Raw genomic sequence first — 19,284 nt, 5'->3', positions numbered from 1 at the left:
GAAGGATGTGTATTTGTGAGTGTGTCACTGACTTGCATAGAAACACTACTTGCTCGGGACCCCTGCAGCTTTTGAGAGAAAGGTTCTGTAAAAGATGTGAGGCAGGCACACTGCTCTGTCAGACCCACCAATCCAGTGGACGCACTTTGTCAACGATGCCCGTGTGATTAACAGAAAAAACTGTAAAGCTCCTGAAACAAAAAGAAAAAAAGTGTTCCAAATAATCCTTACTTGGCTATCCAGGCCTGCTGCCCTCAGCCTAGAGCCTCCAGTCACAGACTCACAGCAGGTCGGTACGTGCTACTGAAGAATGTATGCTGGCAGCCTGGCAGATCGTCGCCAGGCCGCACCTGTGCATTTGTAGGGCACGTGCGGTTTATCGTAATGATTGTTGCCCGGGCCGTGCCTAATCATGCCATGTTTCCCTTCCCCCACCCAAATCAGTGCACACAGCCCGGCTGCCTACCCAGACTGAACAGTTTAGCAAACCATCAGAATAAGGAGATTTTGAATGACTTTCGGTTAAGTAAAGTTAAAAAAAACATAAAAATGCAAATTGCAGTTTGCAATTGCAAATAATGAACGGAAGCAATCAAAGCATTTTAACATGATTTGATTATCTCTGTATCCTTCCCCCCAAGAAAAGAGGCCCTATTTCCCTGAGGCCTAGCGGGGAAACTCCTGGTGTCCCGGTGGGCCAGTCCAGGCCTGCATACATCTGTAATGGCCCGGCTGTTGGTGTACAGAATTATCATTCCTGTTTGGCAAAATATATCAATAGTATCATCAAACCAAGATGGTGGCCAAGGAGCCATTAAACAGCACCTACAGTTATATTTTTATTAGCCATTGGGATGGAAAAAGTGTAAAGGTGTGCCCAAGATCAAACAATTAGTCCAAATAATACTCAAGAATGGAGGACTCAGGTGCATGCCAAAACTCACCTTTATTCAAACAATGAATCCAAGCCGGGACATCATGCAAGCATAATTGTTCTCATAGCTCTCAAATCTTTCAGTGATTACACGCAAGTTTTGTACCACAACTGCGTCAACAATGACATCACATTACATTATCAGTTTATAAAACCTACGGGATAGTTGGGTTGGTTAGCATACCAAACTACATATAGAATGTTTATGCATTAGTCACTTCCTTGGCCAGTATGCATCTGATGATTCTTCCTTGGGCCATCCTGCTACTGGTAATATTTTGAAACCATCATTATGGGGGCAGTTAATTGGTTGGCGTTGTCCATCATAGGTGGTGGTGCAAAGGGGCTTTTCCTTGGTTGGCATCTAGTTTACCAACCTTGGACATTTTGCAAAGCGTTATGGTATGTGCGAGACACAAGTGGGGGATCGAACAACGTTGTCTGCTATGATTGCAATTAAAGAATACTTCCTAGTCCTCCCAAGGCAATGAGGCCTTGTCTCTCCTTTGAACTAGGCCTTGTGTGCTGTCTGGTGTCTGCATGTGCTCCAAGGGAGTTCTACAGGTGACTTATTAGTGTTTTGCTTGCAATGAATAGCTAGTGTTCCTATGTCTGGATCACTTGTTAGCATACCTACCTACATTTAAAAATCAAAAACCCTGAGATGTATGCCCCGCCCATAGCCACACAAGACTTCGCTCAATTGCACTAAGCTTCACCCACAAACCCTGCCCACATGTTAACAGAAAGTAAAAGAAAATGATGAATATATGTGCTAAATAAATCAAACAAAACAACTACAATGTTGTAGCCATATTTTCCAGTGGCATTGCTTGCAGTTTTGCTGCTCAGTTCTCCTCCAGTAGATTTTACTTTTCAAAACCTGCATACCGATGCAGTGCTGAGCACTGAATTTCATAAAGCCACGGGCACTTACTGCACTGTGGTGTCACCTCTACAATAAATTGCACATACTTGCAATATTACCACTGCCTTCAAACAGCACATGTTCACAGAGGACCAGCACATGCCTGAAACACCATTTCTAATTATACCCCCAGATAAAAACAACCATCATGTTTTAGGTAATGAAAATATGCCACTCTCTGCGACAACACAAACTAAGGTTTCAGTGTTTCTGAGCGACTTGTGAACGCAAAAAAAATGAGTTGACACTTGTGTTTTGTGACAAAAAGATATTTATTGGACTCATTACAACCGAGCCTATGCAGTTATGCTCACCTTGGCATAAGCCTTCCACCAGCTAGTTGAAGCCTCTCTGGTCTGATCTGAAAGTCTGCATGGAGTAAGCGGCAGTCTGATGACATGCCGTAGCCCCAGAGTCACTGCGACGCAAGCGACAATCCCATATAGGGAGCCTGGGAATCCAAATTCACTCCATTACTGGGTCCCGTATCCACTTGATTGGTTACCAGCAGCAGCCTTTTGTAGCCAATCAGATAAAGGCATGGGTGGAGAGCAGTCACTCTGGGCCTGCAACAGAAAACCCAGAGACTCCACGCTCTTCCCAGAGACCTGGAGAAGAGAGTAAAAACCCGGTTAGGGAGGTATGCATGCTAGGGTACCGGGTTTGAGAGCGGACTTTCCTCTATGTATTAAGATTTTAGCTAATTTCTCGCTGCATGTTGTGTTCTTCATGACCACTTGGAACACCCTTTCCCTTTTCTCTATAGAGTGTCTTGGCATGGTATTCCTTTGCAACTGGACATCAAGGGCTGGTTGTTTCTATTAATTCAATTAACTTGGAAAGCCACTGCATCGTCTCCTGGGAACTGTTATCTCGCATTTGTGCTACTCCCTTCTGTGCTTAACCTTGGCACATGCTGCAACTGCTGTTCTGAGCTACTTCATAGCTTCTCAAATAAATGTGTTTTTGCAAGTTCAGCACTTGTCTGAAGCCCTGTTGCTTCTGTGCCTGCTGTGGCCTCTGTGCTAGGAAAATGGGTGCACATTGTTTCATTCTCTGTCACATTGTGCTTTGGTGTTCCTTGCATGTGGAGGTTCCTCGGGCTATCTATATAAATATAAATATGTATGTCCTTCTTGTCTGTGTGCAAATGTGTTTTTCATGTCAGTGTGCATGTATATGTTTTTCATGTCTATGGGGAATATTATTCATATCTCTGCATTCTTCATGTCTATGTGTATTTGTGTTTACTACGTGTACTTTGTGTGTATGTGTGTAGCCACCTAGTTATTCTCTAACCACGTATATAGTCACAACTATCTGTTACTCTACCTATCACACCATCTGCTCTATAGTCTTAGTGGCACCATGATGGTCTTAGTTTGTTCTATCTTCCACCACAAGACTCTTGGGGTGGTAGGGCTGTCGCAGCTTGTAACCTTTCTCCACTGGACAATAATGGTGAGGGGCAGGGCTGGGAAATGGTACTTGCCTGCCCCATTACAAAAGAAAAACTGCAGAAGTATTGCAGGTGTTGCAGAAACAACGGACCATAAGTGCAAACCCTAAAACTGTGTGGCCTGTAGTGGCTATGTTTGACAATATTTCTCAGATTTTAGTTTTCAAATTTAATAACTTCATGGTTAGTCCGAATCCTGTTCCTCTGGAATGGGATGCCATGATACTTGACTTGCCTTCTGATGCCCTGGATTCACACATCCGACACAATTCCAGCGGCCTCCTAAACTGTAATTCACTAATCTTTTAAATGGGTGTTCTTTCTTTACTCTCTCCAGTTGAGCCATATCCACCATAACAGATCAAAGTCATTACTTCCTGGATCTCAGAGTGTTGGATGGCAACCATGAACTCCATGAACCCTGGACTGGTCCAGGATCCCTGAAAGCAACTAATGTGCCTGGCCTTTTTAGGTGGATCCGACCCACCGACTTCCACCACATTTCATATCTCTCTCTGTCCTTGCAAAATTGTGCTGGAGACTTTGGTGATGGTGATTGGTGATGGTGCAAACAAAGGCAATAGTGGAGGATTGGGGAAATCCTTGATGACTAAAAGTCTGGCTTCTTGGTAGAAGGGAAACAGAAATAGACGTTTTAAGATCATGGACAAAATAAGGAGGATGACTGATAAGGGCAACGCTGGAGTGCTGGTTTATTTAGCACTGCCAGCCTCTTCAGTACCATCGTTCATGCCATCCTCCTGGGCATCCTTTGGCAGGAGGAGTTTGGGGTGATGTAGATTTTTGACCACCTTCATTTAAGGCCTCCTGATCCTGTTGTGGGGTACCTCAAGTGTTAGCCATGTCCTCACTATGCTTTAATGTCTGTATTCACGCATTTGGGCCCAACCATTTCTGCCCACTTGCTTCATCACTATGGCATCTGCTATGGCATCCCCTTTTACAATTACGCAGAAGATACCCTGGTTCTTCTCAACACCATGGCTCCAAAGTCTTGCCAGTGTATGAAGTCAAAAAGCAATCTCCTTGGCGATCATCATCGGGGATCCAAGTCTAAACTGACGGAGAAACCTTACTATTATTCCAATATCTTCTGTTTGTCCAGAAGCTCAGGGGCCCTGACTAGTATCAGTGAAGCAGATTGGAAATCTCAGGGTGATAAAGGATTCCGACATGTCTATGAATTGCAAGATTCAAAAGATGACCAGAGAGTGTATGTTGCATCCTTGCTTACTGTACGAACTTCTTTCACCTCTGGTGCTCCTGATGAATTCTGTTCTATTTCCAACTCTAGATTACTGCAATGCAGTTGATCTTGGACTGCCCAACTTGGCTTTGCACCAACTGCAGCTAGTGCAGAATGTATCCACCAAGATACAATACCCACTGGACAGAAGTACACCTGTTACTCCAGCCAAACTTCACCAGCTTCCGGTTATGCAGCCCATTTAATTTAAGCCGTCATGCATTGTGCATAGAGTTTAATCTATGATGTGTCTATCCTTCCCGGACAATTGATTTGCACAGTTCGTGCCCATCCGAGTGGTGCAGTCTGGCTTCCACTTTAAATGTGTTACACCGTGGTCTCATCGATTTCGTCCGGTGGACTTGCTGTCTAATTGATATATGGGCAGGAAAGGAACAGCTTACTCCTTGAGCTGTGACAAACAAAATGCTACTATCTTTGTAGAACAAATTGCATCTTCATCCTTCTTCTGGAATACGATACAGTACGAGTATGAACTTAATGTAGCAGTGCCATGACACCTCGACTGAGATGATCTAGCGTTCAATGCAACCTTAAATAGGTATTACCCAAATTGACCTTTTACAATTGACCTTTTGCATAATTGACCTAATTATAGTGGTCCTAATTGACCTTCTGCACAATTGACCTTTATATTATTTTAGTTTGTATTGGGTTGGTTCTGGATTATAAATAATAAAGGGGATTGGGTGGGGGTTGTGGATTGTGTGGGATTGTGTGGGGGTCTGTGGGGAGTTTCCCCCTCCTATATATCCTAATTGACCTTCTAAATTAGGTAATTTCTCCCGAGGTTAATTCTTCTGAGGTCAATTGTGAAAAGGTCAATTAGTATACAACCCTTAAATACATGCTGACAACAGGAAGTAACGTGGTGAAATCCAAAAGCTGCACAGAATCATCTAGCTCCATTGGTGATTCTGTAGAAATTGGAGTAACTCATTAACATATGCAATCAGATGTGACGCCACCATAAATTAGCATATCAAGGTGAACGATGCAAATTTCATTCAATTGGCTTTGCATAACCATAAAAATTACACAGGCCATACAGCCGAGAGGATATTTTCTTCTATTTTCTTCTAATAATGTTTTCCCTTGAACATGCAGTCCTGAAATGTGACATTTCAGCTTTAGTTGTTAGTTAATTTCATTAGATTATCTGGTTCAGTGGTGAAGTTTCCGACCTACGAACCTTGCGACCATAGTTCTGAGAACCTGGCGTCCATGATTCAAATCCTGAAGGCCGACGGTTTTGCTCATTTTACAACGGCCTCTGAAATACCCAGTGGGAAGGTGTCCACCCTCTGAAAAAGGGTTCACCGTTCACTTGACTTGATTTACCCTTGACTTGACTTACCCTTGACTTGAGCCCTGCTGCTTTCAATACTTTCTTGTTAAACACAGTGGCCCTCATTAAGTTAGCTGGTCTGGATATAACGGTGCTGGTAAAACCATAAAAAAGTTCTGTGGCCGTGTGGTGTTACACCCGCCAGGTCTGACCTGGCGGGCGTAACGCCACTGGCTGCAGACGGACGCGGAAACACCGGCACCATTACCACATGGTGCCGGCGTTTCCACTTCCCCATTCCCGTGGGGTCTTATAGGACTCCACGGGAATGGGGATTTACAGGAAGCCGGCTCCGGAATTGCTGGATCACTGGGGCTGTAATGCCCCTGTAATTCTGGCAAGTCCAGAGCCGGTAAATCCCGACAAGACCGGCGGCAGCCTGCTGGTTTTACCAGCACGGCTACCTCCGGACTCGTAATGAGGCCCAGTTTCTTTTTAAGATTACATAGGGCCTCATTACACAGAAGGCGGTAAACCAAGGTGCTAATAGCACCTTGGTCCATGTCGGTAAATTACCGGTACCGCCATGGAGGAAAGGGGAATTACCGCCCTATTCCAAGGTTGGCAGGGCGGTAATTCCCCCTTCCTCCATTGCCCTTGCCCTTCCCATTTTTGCCCCACAGGACATAATGGGAATGGGGAAGGTGCTTATTACGGTACCGCAATTTGCTAAAAGCAGGCGTTAAAGTACCAACCCGCAAAGGGACCTCGTAATAAGGCGGTAAGGGTTAACGTTCACCGGCACTCTTACCGGTGACCGTTAACCCTTACCGCCTACCGTGTAATGAGGCCCATAGTTTGTCAGGATCAGAGGTTCATGACATACTGTCAACTGGTGCGGACCATTGCACTTACCATTGCACTCATGCTTTTGGCCCCTCCTGATGGCCCGTTCCCATAAGATACAGTTGACAGATGGGCAACACGTTATTTTTTACCCTATCAAAACAAAACATAGCTTTTCATTGAAGCAATAACAGAATGAAAGTAACTGTTCAACCTTTGTACAAACTAAACCACTGCACTAACCTTTTTAAAAAAAATCCACGTCTGTGGCTTTCCTGATAGTAGATAACATAGATAGGTATTAGCTAATATACTAGATACACAAAAAGATATACAACATATTAAAAATGTAAATAGGTGTTAAAGGATAGTGGATAGGAAACCATGCTAGGCCCTGAAGACCCTCCACATATGGAAACTAAGCCACAATCACCATATACTAGTGATACGACAGGCACAAGGTTCGATTTTCCAAGTACTATGGTTTATTGCAAAATATGCTCAGTCGGCCGACTGGGTCTAACGCCTCGCAATGTGTGTCATCCAGACCTTGTGAGATGCAAGAGAGCGAACATCATTCAAACAGTTACATATATACAAAAAACAAGCCTTCAAGGCACATCAAAACCGCCCATAATGTATCTTCTTCAGCTAGGGTTCGTGATTGAAAATTATGACAAATATGACACATTATGACAAGTTTCTTACTCAATCTGTTATACTTAGCAACAGTTGCAGACATAGTTCTGTGTTATACAGAACATAAAGCACTTGTAAAGCAAGGATATTGTGTTCGCGAGAGAGAGACACATTCCAAATCACGTTACCTACTAGTTTCTATTCGTGAACTAGGGGTCAGCTTGTTCTAAGGAAGATCCGCGAAGGAGGACTGCTAGAAGAGTATAATTCATGCTTTAACTGCCTGTTTCTACAGCTTTGGTGAGACAGGCCGGCACCTGGGCCGCTGATTAAATGCTGTTTCTGCTTGCTTTCAAGTGAGGGAGGAAAACAATGTATTTTTGTACTGTTTGGCATTCCTGTCTGGGCTGATCTTTCAACATGCAAGCTGTGGCCTCGTACCATGTATGAGCTTTCAGAATATAATATGTTTTGCAAAGCATCTTTACAGAAAGAAAAAAGCAAATAGCGGAGGTTACACAAGATGGACGCCCTGTGGTTTTACTGACGATTCTATGTTCGCTGTGTTGGTCATGTGATGCGATTGGTTTTCCGCCAACATAATATACCTTCTATACTTGGTTAGGGTTGTTTCTAGATTTACAACCATATATGGTAGATAATGTAAATAGCAGATAATAATAATATTTGGTGTTTTACAGAGCACCATGTAACGGAATTCCCAGTTTCAGGGAGCTTGGCAACAGGTGTTATCAATTATATGCGGGGTACTCATTGTACGACTTTGGAAGATTGAAGGCATCAGTTGACCAAACCCTTGTCTGTGAGGCAGCCCCTCTTCATTGGAGCTGTGAGTTCTATCGGTAGAGCTATCTGCTCCTTCCCAAATAGTAGACAGTAGCACATGTCATTCACTTCTGCCACCATAAGAGACTCATTTGAAAAAGGGAGCCAATTCGGTTGTCCGTCAAAACAACGGGAAAAAAACAGTGATACAAAACAACGATTTATTTTTTATCGAATTCCCAAAATGTTGTTTCTTTTTGGGCATTTTGTTTTTAATGTTGGAGGACACTCTCCACAGCCCTCCCAACATTCCCGCATCTTAATGTATTGCCTAACCCAACCCCCCATCTATTTACTTAAAAAAAGGTGCACAAAACCCACTTTTTTTCGATAAGAAAATTTGTTGTTTTATGCCTTGTATTTTGTCATTCGTTTTTTGGGTGATTACCGAATGATCAAGGCAATACAATTCCACAATTGGTGGTGCATTGGTAAACTGGAAAGTGTGCATCGGTAGCAGTTCTAGGCGACAGTTTCTTTCTTCCCTGATACCATCAGCTGTTCCTAATGTAGGTGGCAGGATTTGGTGTCACAGGTGGTGAAGTGTTCCTCATGGGGCACTGGTGACCTTCACCACGGTGCCCCTAGTTCCTCCACTGCTGCTCTGTGCACAGTGGAAGTGGTCCAGCATGGAAAGTTTCCACTGTGTGAGTGATGTTAACCATTGACTGCTTTGCAAGCTCGCGAGCCCGCACATCCTTGCGATTTGCAGTTGAGGTTTAGGGGCTCAGGAAAGCATCTGCCCCTTATTGTCACTCGTGAATGGTGCCAATGCGCAGGGGTGGCTGAAGATATGTCAGGGATGACGGGGGTTCATTTAACATGATGTTTGCCCCCCTCCCCACCCTCGCTTACCTTACAGCTAGGAAAAACATTCTGAAATACCCATGTGCTGCTTACATTTTAATGAAGTCAAAGGAGTGCAGCGAGGTGGCTGCCAATTAACACTGGACACTCAGCCAGGGAGCTGAAACACCAAATTTCCACTGAAAAGCTATTAATAAGCATTTGACAAAGTACATAATTGCCATCTTCACGGCATTCGGGTGAAGTCTATTGTCTATCACCCAGTTCTGAATCTGAATTAGATGGTCCGAGGGCAGATGTAGGTCCTCGAAGTTTAACAGCAATCTGCCTGTCATCCCCATATGTTTGAAACATGGCAGAGTGGGGAGGGATGAGTTCAGCGAGAGGTTTCTGATAGGGATTTAAAAGCTAAGGAGACAACACAGAACCTCTTGGGACTCCACAGAATTATAGAGTGGGATCCAAAAAAAAGGTCCAGACCTGAATATCCATGTCGGAAAAGGAGGAGGTGAAATCAGGGGAAGTACCAGACATGCCCAAGGATGTCTGTAGGAGGTCCAGGAGCATTTTGTAATTAATCTTGAGATTAACAGTTTCAAATGCAAGAGAGAGGTGAAGGAGAATTAGGCTAGAAGGGGAGTTGGCATCCAATAACATTAGTATCTAGCCTCTCATGAAGAGCAGTGCAGATTCAATACCTCGGGTTGGCCTAATGTCAGATTGGTGGTCATGCAAATGGCAATGAGCCCTCCATGAACCCCAGCACTTCACATTTGGCCATCTTTTATATGTTTTTTTACCAATAAATAGTGTTGAGTGCGACGGTAATATGCTGGGATGTTAGTGTCAGCATTGGCTTTTTTTGAGGCGCGATAAGATGGGCATCCCTTCCCTTAAACTCTGAATTTTAAGGTTTTTGTTGCTTTAAATCTGATCACCTTGACCCTCTCTTAAATTAAGTATTTTCACTGACATATATATTTCCCCCGTAGTTAAGGTGAAATTTAAGATCTTTTGAAATTGGGAAAATTCTATTGCTATAAGCTTTTGACTTGTTTGGCATGCATGGATAACATGTTCCAAAGATTTTTTTGGGCCCGGACCCCAAATTTTATAAATGAGATCAAAATTCTTGCAATGGTTTAAAAATGATGATGCTTTGAAAACAGTGGTGTTTTCACCTTTTGCATTATTTTTCACACAGGCGAAAAGGTGCATTCTTTTAACTGTTTCACACCTACACCTTCATGATAGATTTGCTTAAAATTTGAAACAAGTTAGGCACAATGTGGTGCAGAGTAGGTAGTCATTTAAAAATGTGCTGGAAAACTGGTTGACCCAGGGTACCACAATCTTTTATATATTTACCATGGTGCATTGCAGAAAGTTGGACTTTTCAAAAATGAGATGGTGCCATTTTTTCTTCATCAATGTGAGCCATGCTCACAGGATTTTTTCCTTACATTTTGAGGGAAATCTGCAGTAATTTCACAGAAAATGTGTGGTGAATTCTCGCAAGAACAAAAGGGGGTCATAAAAAACGATTTTTCATATGTATGCTAAAACACCAAATATGACACCCCTTCTGTTCCCAGTTCCTCATTATCGCAAAGTGACCATGGACCAGAATAAGGAAAAATCCCATAGTGCTTAGTGTAGAAACATGCTGATAATACTGAATAAGGCATATGATAATAATAAAAGAAAAAACGTTAGAACTAATGGTCAAATGAGATATAGCATAACAACACCCTTGAAACTGAGTTAAAACAACTTTACATAAGACAGAGTTCAGTTGAAACAGATCAATTTAACAAAAACCTTGAAATTCAGTGACAAAACCTGAAGTTACAGTAAGATTAAGGTGATTGGTTGATGCAACAAAGCCCTGGAAATTCGATAAGTGTTTGTATGTACTCCACCTTAGCCCTGACTGCCCCACCCTGTTGCGAAGCCGATGAGCACACTGGTGACATCATAGATGATGCCAAAAATTACATCACAGAGGACATCACTTATTACACCATCAATGCCATCATAGGAAACTAGAGCATACTGATGGCATCACAGATAACATCACAGCGTGCATCATGGGAAACTACCTGTGAGAGTAAAAAGATCTCTTGGTCAATTTCAAGTCATATGACACAGATACAGCATAGATTTATGTGTAGGGCATGCTAAGAGAAATGTGGTATACCTCTGTACCCGTTATGGGGGTAAAGCCTTATGAATGAAGGCGAGGCTCCTTCACTACTTTGGGTTCCATGGCTAGGTCTGGGGCATGCCTCTGGCCTGGAGGAAAGCTGAGTGTGGTGGTGGGCATGGTGCACGGGAGGGGGCTGCCGAGCGCGAAGTAAGGGTGCAAGCCTGCCAGCCCCCCGAGAGTGAAGTAGAGGGGAGGCGTAGAGAATGGCCTTCTGCAATGTTTCATTTTGGCGTGCGGTCTAGTTACCTAGACCCTTATCTACACATAAGGAGTAACTTCTTCAAAGGTCGCTTTTGTTTTACTTTAAATGTTTGCCTGCATAATTCTTATGCGCACTCTGTCGAGTGCCCAGTTGAGTGCTGTCAGGTTTTGAGAAAGGCTGTTCATTTTCATTGCTCCGGCTTCGTCTTGTTAAGGAGTGAATTGGAAGCTCCACCCTTTGACAACTGGTGGAAAGCTACTCATTGTCCCTGCATGCACACAGCGCGTGCGCACAGTGTCGAGTGCCCAGTTGAGTGCTGTTGGGCCGTCAGGCTGCAGGTGCAGGGCACAGACAAGACTTAAAATATTGTTGCTGCTGTTGAGCGACCAAGCTATCTTGTTTGAGGTACTGTTTCCTTTCTTTTTGCTTGAATTTAGACAATATGCCAAATAGAGTAAAGAGCAAAGGCACCGAAGCAAGATATAATTTAAGAAAAGGAAAACAAAATATGTTGCCACCCCCAATCTTTGAAGAAGGCACAGCTAACACCAACCAAAAGCACGCCTACACAAAGCCGACAGACAGTAACATTACTGAGTTTTTTTCCAGTAGAAGCCCCTGGGTCAAAAATGAAATTGCTGTTGCCTACGGAGGGGTGTCCCATGGGGGATAAGACCATGGCAAATAAAATAGAAAGGCTAAATCACAAAGAAACGTCCGACCTAGAAGGAGATGACAATAACTCCCTGTTAGATCGCTGTTATTCATTGCAGCAAAATATTGCTTTGGCTGGAGAAAATATGGCTGTGAATCTTGTTCAACTTACGCCTACGCCTTTCATTAGTACGGAGAGTAGGTTGTTGTAGGTTGTTTTGGAAGAGCGCCTGTCTGTTTCCCCTAACTTAGCTATACATTGTGATTCGGCTCAATACTTTAACTCTGACAACATCGAAAACAAGAGTGCGGTCTCTAGCAGGGACCTGCAGTCAGTTATGTTAACAACTCAATTGGCGCTGAAAATCCTACTAAAATTAAGTGGGAAAATGCATGATGCAGTATTTACATCAGCTGTGATTGCACCTATAATAGGGGCGAAGGAACAGGTTCCGCTGGTGATTGAGGAGTGCAAAACCCATGGAAAAAGGTCCAGTGAGGCAGGGAAATCACCTTGAAATAAGATGACTCTGCAGAATCAGCAGGTGGTGACCGGAGAAAACATCATAATTGATAGCAGTGATCTGATTACTCAGGAGGAATGTAGATTCTCACCTTCAAGGAAAGAAAGAAGAATTGCGGTCCAACAGTCTAAAGCAGCTATACTCCCAATTAGAGCGGTGAAGGCTAAACCCTCTAAGCGTGCTAGGAAGAAAGTGGCTTGGACAAGGAAACACCTACGTAAACAAGTGGGAACATTAACAAGTTGGGTAATTAATGAAGAAAGTGCTCTAACTAGTCCAAGCTATCTGATTGATGTGGGGTCTGTGGCCGCTGAAGTAAAGGCCACTGTTTTCTGAAGTTTCTGAAGCGGATATCGTCAAGGATAGGTCTTCAACGCCAGAAAAGAGGGGAAGGGAGGCACAGTTCGGCTGAGCAGTGAGAACACGAATCCTGCGCAGCAAATTTATAAACATCTCCACCAGATGCAGAGAAAGAATTGGGCAAGTCATGCAGTATTTTTGAAAGTGCTTAACTAAATATCACTGGTCACCGAAGACTCTGAATTTGTAGAGCCTTTACCCTGTGCGAATTTGAATGTTTCGAGAGTCCACTGTCGAAATGGTGCAACTGCTTCATTGCTACGATCGTATAGTCAGCAGCTACAAGCCAGTGGCATTGAGCCTGATGTGGACCCTGCCCAAGTAGACCTGCATCTCACGAAGAAGGGGTTGGAGCCATGAGTGGTGCTCGGTTATCCTTAACTGGGCAAGTTAACTGCAGTGAGATAACTCTTCCTGGGGTCCAGCAAATGTTACAATGGTTGGAAGAATCTTTAGCCACCCTCCCGGTTGCCCCTCGTTGAACCATATTGATCGTGACTTGGAATATCCAGGGTTTGTGGGCTGTGGACGCTGCTGCTTTACTGACTACTAATCACATATTTATTTTATAGGAGACTTGGATAAGAGTTAACATGTTGGTTGAAGGTTTTGTTCTTTTTCAGTCCAAGGCAAAAAAAGGAGATAGATGAAGGCCTTAGATAGGCTGGGTTATTGGGATGAAAGATTCTTTAATGGCTCACAAAGTTGGCAACTCCACTTGTTCTGAATATTTGTTGGCAGTCGAGGTGGACGATATCAATCCTAAGGTAGAGCACTTTTTGTTAACATCTATAATCCACCTGGGGATGTTGCTAGTGACACACTACAAGAGGTTGTATCCGAACTGCAGAGTGAATAGTTAGTTGGTGACCCTAACAACCTTATTATCCTGGGTGGGGACTTGAATTGTAGGTGTATATGTAATGAAGAAATATTTAGATGCCAGGAGTGTTATGATCCAAGAGCGACTCACTAGGGCAAGGAATAGGTGAATGAAACTACTGAGAGAGTGATCTTAATATGCTAAATGGACGCACTGAGGGAGATCGACCAGGCAATTACTCATGGAAATTGGGGAACAAAAAAGCTACGCTTGATTATTTCTTTAGTAGCTCTATGCTGCTTTCTGCGGTCGTAGCTATGCATATAAAGGAAAATACCTCCAGTGACCATGTAACAGTTTCACTACAGTATTCTATAGAAAATCAAGGACCAATAGGTCATATTGGGGGTAGTATCGAAGTTAACCACGCTGGGGATAAAATGAAATGGTATGTGAGAAATCGTACCAACACGGGGGGGTTCTGGGAGTTTCTCTGTCTACCGGCCTATATCCTGGATTAGAGTCTCAACCAGATTCTTTAGCTCACCATCCTTTTCACAGAAGAGAAATTTCCACTACATATCAGTCTTTGTTCTCCCCAAGGGCAGTCCAGCACCGAAATGCCAGGCAATTCTCTTCCTTACAAGAGTACCAACAGCAACCCCAGACACGTGTTTTGGCCTGGTAGGGCCTCATCAGTAAGGTGGTCGTGAGAAATCATGCCAGGGCTAAAGACTACATTGTGAAGGATCTTGAGCTTTTGCTCGTAGATATCGATCAAATGACCAGCCAAGAGATCGAACAATGGATCCTGGAATTTACAAAGGAGAATGGGCACTTTGCTGTGCCCCAAAGAGTTTGTGAGGGCAAACTGGAAAGGAATTACGATCGGGTCATTAGAGATAAGAAACAGGAAATGCGACAGAAGATACGTAAGGTGGAAAGCAGCAGTTTGAATAATTTAGCTATACTAGCCATGATTAAAAGAATTAAGAATAAGTATGGGAATTATGTCCATTGGTGGAAGAGCAAGAGTAAAAGAGAAGAATGGCAATGACTGGTTAAACTACTTACCTTAGGCAATGGCTGCGATATATGGCACGTACTGGCTGATGCAGTGGGGTCCACGACACGAAGGACAATTAAATCCTTGGCAAAGTGGGTGAAACATCTGAGCAAGTCTAAGGGAAACGTGGAATTGAACTCGTCAGATAGGTATAGTAGATATATAAATACAAATGTACTTATTATAGATGAAGAGGATATTGTGTAAAAAATATAAATATTGAAACACACCTGGCCCTAACGGTTTGTCTAATATGGTTTTAAAGCAGGAACCTGGCCTGTGGGCAAACATTTTGAGCAGGTTGTTTGTTAAGGTCTTGGAAAGTGAACAGGTACCCCCATCTTGGCATATGGCAATTCTCATTCCAAAAAGAAGGGAGGTACATTGGACCCGGGGAACTATAAGCTTTTATCTATGTTGAACATCACGGGTAAAATCTTTGCATCCTTTCTGTTGCAAAAAATGCAAAGTTGGGTGGCCCAGTCTTTTATATTGGATAGATTACAGACGGGATTTAGAGCCGGGAGTGATCAACTTAAGGGCTATGGATATGATGATTGAATGAACCAACCTAAAAGCTAGCCCAGGACTGTACGCTCTATTTTCTCAGGACAGCTTTTGATTCCATTAGTATTGGGCTGTCCTGAGTACATCCTTTATTTTGTGAGGCTACTCCACGAGAACAACAAGGTGCAGGTGAGATTGGATCGTGAGGGGACCCTGACTAGCCCTGTTGGAGTAAGTTGTGGAGTGAAACAGGTCTGTGTCATGGCCCCCCATACTCTTCAATCTCTACTTGGCTGACCTTGCTGGTGTCCTGGCGAGGGTTCCTGGTTACCCGCCGAGGATTGATGTATTGTCTGTTCTGTTTTGGCCTATGCCGACGACTTGCTTGTTTTGGACCGCACCTTTATGGCACTGAAAAGTGTTGCTGAGGCACCATGGTCCTACATACAACTAAATGAACTATTAACAAGAATAAAACCCAAGCAATCTTTTTTTGTAAAAAGGGTTTAGCAGGCCACTCCTATGTGTTAGTGGTGACATAATCGAGCATACAAACCAATAAAAGTATTTGGTAATAAAAATTGAATCTGAGAAGGGTCATGTTGAATGTATCAGAGAAAGCACTTGGAGGGCTTTGCAGTTGACTACTCTAATCTTGCGACTAGTGGGCTTTCCTTAATGGGGGCGAGGATATTGTACTGTCAATGTTTATTTCCAGCAGTGACATATGGGCCGGAAGGCTTAACTATAAGTAAAAATAGAAAGTACGTTTTGGAGAAAGGTATTGGGCCTCCCACCCTGTTTACCCATAGAAATCATTAGACGAGAACTGGGGCTGGTTTCACTCAGATCATTTGTGACCCTAGGGTATTATTTGATTTTATTTAAAGGCTACAACCTCCCAGAAAGAACAACTTTTGGACTCATTAGGGAAGGAGATGGAAACCAGGAATAACGTGGTCTATGTGAGGCAGGTTCAGGTGGTATTCTACGAGGTAGGTTGGAAAAATGATTGGAACCAAATATCATACGATCGAAATGATTGTCACAAAGAAATTAGAGTTGTGGGTTTGGGGTACGAATTTTGACCACCTTTGCAGTCTGGAGTCAGAGGAGTTTGTAACCTTCATGACCTACACATTTATGAAGCTACAGGCCTACCTCATCCTATCTCCATCCAAGGACCTGAGACGCTTCTTATTGTTACTTTGGTTGAACCGGTTGCCAATTATCACAGTCAATGGCCCTATGTTGAACATTTCTGTGTCGCAAAGATTCTGTCGGATCTGTAGAAGTAAGGAGCATGCCGAGTCAGCAAAGCATGTTTTGACAGAATGCCCTGAGTTAGGGGTTTTATATTGTAGGTACCTGAGCTCCCAACTGCTCAATCTGGAAAGCATTAAGGAACCAGATTTTTTGTTACAATGTTTAAATTTCCCTTCCAAATCTTTGTAAATGGCACTTCATAGAGTCTGGCTGAAAGTTTTACCAAAACTACCTTTAGTCGGATTCACTGATGGGAATCATGTAACTCTAAATGATGAAATGTGAAATTAACTTAACTGGTTTGTGGAGTTGGGAAGTGTAGATGATAATCGAATGTGATATTTTAGCCCAGGTTATTTTAAAAGCAAGGGTTATGATATCTATTTTAATTTATCTATTTGATAGAGGAATTTTAACCTTGCTTTATCCTGTGAGTGTGTATTTTTATGAATTGTAGATAGATTGTACATTTGGTTTTGTCTGTTTTGATACAATGTGAAATGTTTTAATTAACTGTAACACATTAATAATAAATGCATTAATTAAGTAGTTATTATCATGTTTACATGTCTAGCTCTCTAATTTAAAAGAACAGAAATCGTGTAATAGTGACTGTGCCTGTAAATGGAATACCTGGTTTGCGGGTTTGAGTTGCGTTCCAGGAAGTGACTTTTCGCTCTAACACCCTGCATGCCGTATAAACTGGCACCTATCATGCCGATTAACAGTAGAATTCCAGATGATAAACCCCCAGACAACGAATGAAAGGGCCTTCAAGACGGTAGTGTGCCGGTATATGATATAGCGGGCGTCCAGGATGCTTTACCAAAACCTTTTGCTCTATTTCTAGGCTCTTGGCAAACAGACATTTGATTATTAGGAGTAGTTTGTGCCAGTTAATAACAAAGATTTTGCTGTATACCAAGCAGGTCAGCCTGAAGAGTGTATATGTCTATAGGGGAGTTATTGGATGCTAAACCCCTCCACAAAGGTGTCCCTTTGTGCACCACCCAATAATTGACCAGTCTAATTCATAATCATTATTATTACCATTATTATTATTATTTTTTTTTTCCTTAGTGTATTTATTGAAATATTAGTGAAGGAGCCTCATTTACCTGTTGAAATAGCAGAGGAGCTGGTCTTTACTTTGACAAGGCCATGGATAGAATGCTCTGTATCACTTGGAATGACTTAACCAATCTTCTTCCTTTTCCCTATAGGACCATCATCTACCTATCCCTTGTCTACGTCCTGGGCCATGTGATTAAATCTGTAGGCGCCATACCTACGGTGGGGGATTACACCGTCCATGTGTAAGTCACCTCTTTCTTCACCCTTAAACTGGTCTGTATAGATTTTCTAAACCTTAAAAGTGCAATGCCATGTTGGGACACTAGAATCCAACCAGAGATATGCATGGTAAATTAAATGTTCAGTTCATGGGGAAAAACAAGTTCCCATCCCATGGACTCCCATAGGACTCCATAGAATGGTTTTGCTGCAATCATTGGTGCCGGTGATTACAGCAATTATTTGCCAGTAGGGGCCTGAACAGTGGCCCTACCAGCAATTGTTCTAGCATTTTTACCAGTCTGGCACACTCGTAAGGAGCCCTTGGTTCACAAAACATGTTTTGCTCGCTTGCCCGTAGCATGATCTTAATTAAGTGTTCAAAACATTTGCATTCTGCAGGAGCCAGATCTGCAAAAGTGAATCTACTAGTGCACAAAATTCACTGTGGCAAGATTCACTCTTGTGGATCATCTCTCCCGTCAGTGCGTGTGCCCCAGGAGAGTCTTCCTCATACCACAGGCCATCCTGATTCCAAACGGAATATGCTTTGACCTCCGGAGAGCTGCACCTGGTCTAGGCACTGGCTAAAGTGCAATGCAGGCATGGGACTTTACAGGATTGATGTGCCCCAGATGGAAATGTGCATAGAAAAAAGCATGAGCACTTCAATCTTTTTTACATATAGGCATGGGAATGTAAAAACTGCACTTGCACTGACAGACCCTTTAATGCCTGTCAAGTGCAATCCCTGTCTCTGTGGGACCTATTGCCCACTGCTTATCTAGGTGTTGGTGAAATGGCTGACACTTAGATATGCGTTTAGGCGCTGCCTACAGGAACCGTGTGCTGAGGCAAGTGCCTCGTTATGTACTCGCATGGCTGCTGTCAATCAGGGAATTGCATGCAGGGAAATGTGATCCTACCATGCAAGTGCATGACAAGGTGGTAAGTGCAGGGGGAGAGGGTAGAGGGAGAAAACAGTTTTCAGTATATCAGATTGTAGTGGCCCGCCAAGTAAAGAGTAGCAACAAACTGGACACCTTTCCATTTTCTGGTAATGCAGCACTCACAATAAAGTCTAATGTTTGCTGGTAAGATAGCTCAGGGGGTTCAGTGCTTCCTGCTGTGATCTATGTGTGATCTGCAGGTTTGAAGCAATGGGAGGAAGTGCCGCAGCAGATTTCATCGCAGCAGATTTCATTGACTTTGTTTTAACGGAGTTTGCAAAAATATATTTTGGGGTGGGTTAATAATTCTTATATGGGGGGTAAAAGGTGTCTGCAGGATGTCCCTCCTGCATATATTTGTGGAAAAATCAACCATTAAAAAAAAGGAATTAGAT

At 43.1% G+C, this 19,284-nt stretch overlaps 1 protein-coding gene across 1 annotated transcript in view; it reads left to right on the top strand.

The window, feature by feature from the left end:
* Positions 1–19,284, top strand: part of SLC15A2 (solute carrier family 15 member 2) — a 384,163-nt gene that overhangs the window by 118,849 nt on the left and 246,030 nt on the right. The window contains exon 5 of the mRNA XM_069616692.1: positions 17,870–17,962. Coding sequence (XP_069472793.1) covers positions 17,870–17,962 — 93 coding nt within the window. The remainder of the gene's footprint in view (positions 1–17,869; positions 17,963–19,284) is intronic.

Source organism: Ambystoma mexicanum, chromosome 9 (genome assembly GCF_040938575.1).
Source record: "Ambystoma mexicanum isolate Mex_15411 chromosome 9, UKY_AmexF1_1, whole genome shotgun sequence".
Classification (NCBI taxonomy): domain Eukaryota; kingdom Metazoa; phylum Chordata; class Amphibia; order Caudata; family Ambystomatidae; genus Ambystoma; species Ambystoma mexicanum.
Note: the sequence above shows the minus strand (reverse complement) of the source record. Positions and strands in the feature narration are given on the sequence as shown.